This window comes from Monodon monoceros, unplaced genomic scaffold (assembly GCF_005190385.1).
Source record: "Monodon monoceros isolate NGI ecotype Baffin Bay Population unplaced genomic scaffold, NGI_Narwhal_1 Super_Scaffold_2, whole genome shotgun sequence".
NCBI classification, from domain to species: Eukaryota; Metazoa; Chordata; class Mammalia; order Artiodactyla; family Monodontidae; genus Monodon; species Monodon monoceros.
In genome coordinates this window covers 45,204,637-45,211,810 of record NW_021703776.1, presented here as the reverse complement: position 1 = coordinate 45,211,810, position 7,174 = coordinate 45,204,637, and the positions used below count along the sequence as shown (strand labels likewise).

General features: G+C 36.4%; 1 protein-coding gene across 1 annotated transcript in view; it reads left to right on the top strand.

The window, feature by feature from the left end:
* Positions 1 to 5,778, top strand: part of SDHAF3 (succinate dehydrogenase complex assembly factor 3) — an 81,602-nt gene extending 75,824 nt beyond the window's left edge. The window contains exon 2 of the mRNA XM_029234433.1: positions 5,486 to 5,778. Within this exon, the coding sequence (XP_029090266.1) occupies positions 5,486 to 5,689 (204 nt within the window). The 3' untranslated portion in view covers positions 5,690 to 5,778. The remainder of the gene's footprint in view (positions 1 to 5,485) is intronic.
* Positions 5,779 to 7,174: the final 1,396 nt, after the last annotated feature.

Below are 7,174 nucleotides of genomic sequence, written 5' to 3'. Positions count from 1 at the left end.
GCTGCATGAGTTGCTTGTATGTTGTGGAGATTAATCCTTTGTCAGCTGCTTCATTTGCAAATATTTTCTCCCATTCTGAGGGTTGTCTTTTGGTCTTGTTTATGGTTTCCTTTGCTGTGCAAAAGCTTTTAAGTTAAATTAGGTCCCATTTGTTTATTTTTGTTTTTATTTCTGTTGCTCTAGGAGGTGGGTGAAAAAGGATCTTGCTGTGGTTTATGTCTGCCTATGTTTTCCTCTAAGAGTTTGATGGTGTCTGCCCTTACATTTTGGTCTTTAATCCATTTTTAATTTATTTTTGTGTATGGTTTTAGGGGGTGTTCTAATTTCCTTCTTTTACATGTAGCTGTCCAGTTTTCCCAGCACCATTCTCCACTGTATATTCTTGCCTCCTTTATCAAAGATAAGGTGACGATATGTGTGTGGGTTTATCTCTGGGCTTTCTCTCCTGTTCTATTGATCTATATTTCTGTTTTTGTGCCAGTACCATACCGTCTTGATTACATATCACTGATGAACATAGATGCAAAAATCGTCAACAAAATACTAGCAAACAGAATCCAACAGCACATTAAAAGGATCATACACCATGATCAAGTGGGGTTTATCCCAGGAATGCAAGGATTCTTCCATATACGCAAATCAATCGGCGTGATACACCATATTAACAAATTGAAGGAGAAAAACCATATGATCATCTCAATAGATGCAGAGAAAGCTTTTGACAAAATTCAACACCCATTTATGATAAAAACCCTGAAGAAAGTAGGCATAGAGGGAACTTTCCTCAACATAATAAAGGCCATATATGACAAACCCACAGCCAACATCATCCTCGATGGTGAAAAACTGAAACCATTTCCACTAAGATCAGGAAGAAGACAAGGTTGCCCACTCTCACCACTATTATTTAACATAGTGTTGGAAGTTTTAGCTACAGCAATCAGAGAAGAAAAAGAAATAAAAGGAATCCAAATCGGAAAGGAAGAAGTAAAGCTGTCACTGTTGGCAGATGACATGATACTATACATAGAGAATCCTAAAGATGTTACCAGAAAACTACTAGAGCTAATCAATGAATTTGGTAAAGTAGCAGGATACAAAATTAATGCACAGAAATCTCTTGCATCCCTATACTAATGATGAAAAATCTGAAAGAGAAATTAAGGAAACACTCCCATTTACCATTGCAACAAAAAGAATAAAATATCTAGGAATAAACCTACCTAAGGAGACAAAAGACATGTATGCAGAAAATTTTAAGACACTGATGAAAGAAATTAAAGATGATACAAATAGATGGAGAGGTATACCATGTTCTGGAAGAATCAACATTGTGAAAATGACTGTACTACCCAAAGCAATCTACAGATTCAGTGCAATCCCTTTCAAACTACCACTGGCATTTTTCACAGAACTAGAACAAAAAAATCACACAATTTGTATGTAAACACAAAAGATCCCGAATAGCCAAAGCAATCTTGAGAAAGAAAAATGGAGCTGGAGGAATCAGGCTCCCTGACTTCAGAATATACTACAAAGCTACTGTAATCAAGGCAGTATGGTACTGGCACAAAAACAGGAATGTAGATTAAGTTCATTTTTTAATAGTTTTCTCACTTTCAGGTTGGATAATTTCTACTGACATACTTTCAAGTTCATTGAATCTTTCTTTTCTCATCTCTAGTATGCTGTTAAACCCGTTCAATGAGGATTTTTAAATTTCAGATAACTGCATTTTAGAGTTCTAGAGTTTTCTTTTGGTTCTTACAGTTTCTCATTTTCTGCTGAGATTTCTCATCTATGCATTTATTATGACATTTTCCTTTATGTATTTGAACATAAATAATAGCTGCTTCAGAATCCTTTGCTGCTAGTTTTAATGTCTGAACCATTTCAGGCATTGCCTTTTCTCTTGATTATGGGTCACATTTTCTGTTTCTTCATGATTCTTGTAATTTTGGATTTTTTTCTGGACACTGTGAATGATAGATACATTGTAGAGACATTATTCCACTGTGTTCTTCCAAAGTGTATTAATTTTTGTTTTATCAAGCAGTTAACTTGGCAGAACTCAGATTCCAAATTCTGTGTCCCCCTTGACAAAAAGTGTCTATTTAGTTCTTTTTGCCTTAGCTGGGCTTTAGTCTGTCATGAGCATGCTTAGTTAAGGGGTTAGCCAGAGATTTTGGCAGTTTATTTGCAGAATTTGGGGTTCCCCTTTTGTAGTTCTTTTTCTGAGATTTTCCTTTCTTACTTTGCAGCTGCTGCTGTTCTCCCACACTGTGCTCTGAGTCCTCAGTAACCTTGCAGCACCAACTGGCATCTTCCCTCGGAAAAAATGCCATAAAAGTGGCAGTCTAACCCTGTGTTCCCTGCCATTCTCCATTCTGTCAGCTCCTTTCTGATTTGGTTGCTCTCCAGTGTCTTGGGATTGTTGTTTGATTATATTTTGTGTAGACTTTATGTTATCTGCAGGAGGGTTGGTTTGATAGAAAGTACCACAGTATTAATGGGAGTAGAACTCCTTGCATAGCTTTTTTTTTTTTTTTTTTTTTTGCAGTACGCGGGCCTCTCACTGTTATGGCCTCTCCTGTTGCGGAGCACAGGCTCCGGACACACAGGCTCAGTGACCATGGCTCACGGGCCTAGCCGCTCCGCGGCATGCGGGATCTTCCCAGACCGGGGCACAAACCCGTGTCCCCTGCATTGGCAGATGGACTCTCAACCACTGCACCACCAGGGAAGCCTCACTTTAGCCATTTTTAAGTATACCACTCAGGGGCATTGATTGCATTTACAGTCTTGTTCATCGGTTACCACTGTCTATACCCAAAACTTTTTCTTACCCAGACAAACTCTGTGCCCCAAAAGCAGTACATCCCCACTCCCTCTCCCCAAGCCCCTGGTGTCCTCTTACACTTTTGTCTCTATAAATTTGCCTGTTCTACATATTTCACATGAGTGGAATCCTGCAATATTTGTTTTTTTGTGTCTGGCTTATTTCCATTTTAGCATAATGTTTTCAAGTTTCCTCTGTGTTGTAGAATGTATCAGAATTCTTTTTAAGTGTGAATAATATTCCATTGTATGTTCACACTACATTTTATTTATTCATCTGTTGATGGATATGTTTCCACATATTTGCTGTTGTGAATAATGAATGCTGTTATGAACATGGATGTACAAGTATCTGTTTGAGTTCCTACTTTGATTTATTTGGGGTATATACCTGTAAGTGGAGTTGCTGGATCAGATGGTAATTCTTTAACTTCTTGAGGAACTGCCAAACTGTTTTCCACAGTGGCTGTACCATTTTATATTCCCACTAGCAATGTACAAGTTTCCAGTTTCTAAAAATTCTTACCCATATGTGTTATTTTCCTTTTATTTATTGTCTATTATTATAGTCATCCTAGTGGGTATCAAGTGGTATCTCTTTGTGATTTGGATTTTCATTTCTCTAATGACTAATTATGTTGAGTATCTTTTCATGTCCTTGTTGATGGTTTATATATCTTTGGAGAAATGTCTACTCAAGTCTTTTGCCCATTTTTTGAGTTGTCTTTTTATTGTCTTGATATATTCTGGTTATTAAATGCTTATCAGACATAGTTTGCAAATATTTTTTCCCATTCTGCAGTTTCTTTTCACTCTGTCTTCTGATGCACAAAAGTTTTTGATTCTGATGAAATCCAGTTTATCTAGTTTTTCTTTTGTTGCTTATGCTTTTGGTGTCGTATCTTAGACTTGTTGCCAAATCCAAGGTCATGAAAATTTACCCGTTTTCTTCCGGGAGTTTTATGGTTTTAGCTCTTATGTTTGTTTTTCATCCATTTTATGTTAATTTCTGTATATGGTGGGAGGTAGGGATGCAACTTTACTCTTTTGCATGTGGAAATCCAATTTTCCCAGCAGTATCTGTTGAAGAGATATTCTTTCCCCCATTGATGGACTTGACACCATTGTCAAAAGTCAGTTGGCCATATATGTAAGGGTTTATTTCTGGATGCTCAGTTCTATTCCATTAGTCTCTATATATCTACCCTAAAGCCAGTAAGTTTTGAAATTGGGAACTGTGTATGCTCCAACTTCGTTTGTTTCTTTTTCAAGATTGTTTTGGCTCTTCAAGGCCTCTCACATTTTCATATGAACTTGAGTATTGGTTTTTCTATTTTTACAACTGTATAAATTTTTTTAACTTGCATTTTGGATTCTGATTATTTTAGAGATTTATTCATGTTAATACAGACATTTAATTACTTAATGGATTATAAAGAAGTGTCTAAACACTTTATTAATAAACAATGTTTTGCTTTTATAAGGAATGCCACAATGAACATTCTTTTGAATGCCTCTTGTCCACATGTTGTAAAGTGTCTTTAGGACAATAGTTCTCAACGTGGGCAGTTTTGCTTGCAAGGAAACATTTGGCAGTCTTTGGAGACATTTTTGATTATCAAGACTAAGAGGAGGGGTGCTGCAGGCATCTAGTGGGTAGAGACCAGGGACACTGTTAAGCATCCTACAATGCAAAAACAGATTCCCACCCACCCTATTACAAAGTATTATCCAAATTACACACTTTGTTAATAGTACTGAGGTTGAGAAACTGTGCTCTGGGGCATATACTTAGAAGTGGAATTTATAAAGCCCTAGGGTGTGTGCAGTTTTTTAGTATTATATGAAATGGGTTTCTGTAAAATGTGACAAAGATATTATTTCCAATTCAAATAAAGGTTTGGAATATCTGAAATTAAAGTTCTTTGGTGATGCTGGTATCTAACAGTTATAAGCAATTTATCTTAAACCAGATACAATAGCAGCATTATCCAGAGTTAACTAATTTGTTTACTTACCCAGAGGGTGCACATAATTTAACTTCATGAACTGAAATACAGTGGTACTTCCTGCCTGATTAAAAGAATGAGAGAAAAATTAGTGTGAAAAATGTAGAATTTTTTTCTGGCAAAGATGGTTGTTAAATATTGAAAGCTTAAAGGTTTGAAAATTTTTTCTAAGTGTGATTTAAATTCGTTTTTAAACTGAAGACAGGGGAATGAACCTAAAGAATTTTGAGACCCACTTTTAAGCCTATATGACCCATGACTCCCCCTTTGAAAATCTGATGAAAGTTATGGCCCCAGAACTATGTGCATGTTTGTGTACATACAATTTTGCATATGATTTTTGGGTGGTTTATGCATGCTCCTGAAGCCCGTTCATGGACCACTCCTACCTGCCTTGAACCTTCTAGATTTCCAGATTCAGGACTTTGGTAATAAAACTCTTAAAATGCTAAAAATAAGATATATGTATTTGAAACTATCACTGAATAGTAAAGACACAGCTCTATATTGTTCGTGTCTTATTTGCCAAATGCACAAGACTCTCAGTGATAGGATTCTATAAGTTCTTCAACATTAAATGAATGAATACAGATCTCATTTTAATATCTATAACCTTCAATTTTTTTTCTTTTTACTAGGCATATGCAGCAGTGCTATGGCAACAAGCTAATGAAAACAGACACAATTCAACTGAAAAAGCATGTTTTGGAATCTCCCTACCAGAAGAAAGACTTAATGACTTTCGTGATGAACAAATTGGACAGTTGCAGGAGCTGATGCAAGAAGCCACTAAACCCAATAGGCAGTTTAGTATTACTGAGGCCAGGAAACCAAAATTTTAGTCTATACAATAAAGTTTAACAAAGCATTTCAAATTCAGAGCCCCTTATTTTAACTATCATTGGTTTTGAAAATTTATTTCTTAAGCTTTTATCTGGGGATGAATGCTCTTTGTAATATACAGATCAGGATCATAAGTGGATGAAACTTTACATTATTGAAGTAACAGCACTTGCTGGATAGGATTTGTTTTTTGGATTGAACAAGAAAGAATGGCTCTAAAATGGACAAGCTTGTGAAATTTTGCCAAAAATTGTTTTATGTATAAATTCGTTTTAATGCTATTCTTGTTCAACCATTAGCTTCGTGGCTTTAGCTTTATAAGTATATTTATTATGATAATGATTGATTGATAGATGTAGAATTCTGAGGTTATTATTTAATTTCCATTTGCATGGAATATCTTTTTCCATCCCCTCACTTTCAATCTGTATGTGTCCCTGGATCTGAAGTGGGTCTCTTGTAGACAGCATATATAAGGGTCTTGTTTTCATATCCAGCCAGTCTGTGTCTTTTGGTTGGAGCATTTAATCCATTTACATTTAAGGAAATTATCAATATGCATGTTCTTACTGCCATTTTATTAATTGTTTTGGATTTGTTTTTGTAGGTCTTTTTTCTTTTCCTCATTTTATTTATTTATGTATTGGCTGTGTTGGGTCTTTGTTGCTGTGTGTGGGCTTTCTCTAGTTGCAGTGACTGGGGGCTACCCTTCATTGCAGTGCATGGGCTTCTCGTTGCAGAGCACAGGCTCTAGGCTTCAGTAGTTATGGCTTGCAGGCTCTACAGTACAGGGTCAGTAGTTGTGGCACATGGGCTCAGTTGCTCTGTGGCATGTCCCAGACTAGGGATCAAACCTGTGACGCCTGCTTTGGCAGGCAGATTCGTAACCACTTTGCCACCAGGGAAGGCCCTTTTTTTTTTCCCCCTTCCTCTGTTGTGCTCTTCTCTTGTGATTTGATGACTGTCTTTAGTGTTGTGTTTGGATTGCTTTTTCTTTTTTGTGTGTGCATCGTAGTTTTGGTTTGCAGTTACCATGCAGTTTTGATTTAGTAGTCTATATATATATAAGATTGTTTTAAGTTGCTGGTCTCAATTTCAAATGCATTTCCAATATCCTGCATTAGTAACTCTCTTCATGATTGCTGGTTTTGATATATTTGTGTGTGGATGATTTCCTGCCTTTACTGTATGTTTGCCTTTACTGGTGAGCTTTCCCATTCATAATTTTCTTGTTTCTACTTGCAGCCTTTTCTTTTCCATCTGGAGAAGTTCCTTTAGCATTTGTTGTGAAGCTAGTTTGGTGATGCTGAATTCTCTTAGCTTTTGCTTGTCTGTAAAGCTTTAGATTTCTCCATCCAATCTGAATGAGAGTTTTGCTGGCTATTCTTGATTGTAGGTTTTTTCCTTTCATCACTTTAATTATATCATGCCACTCCCTGTGGCCTGCAGAGTTTCTGCTGAAAAATCAGCTGATTGTGATTTTG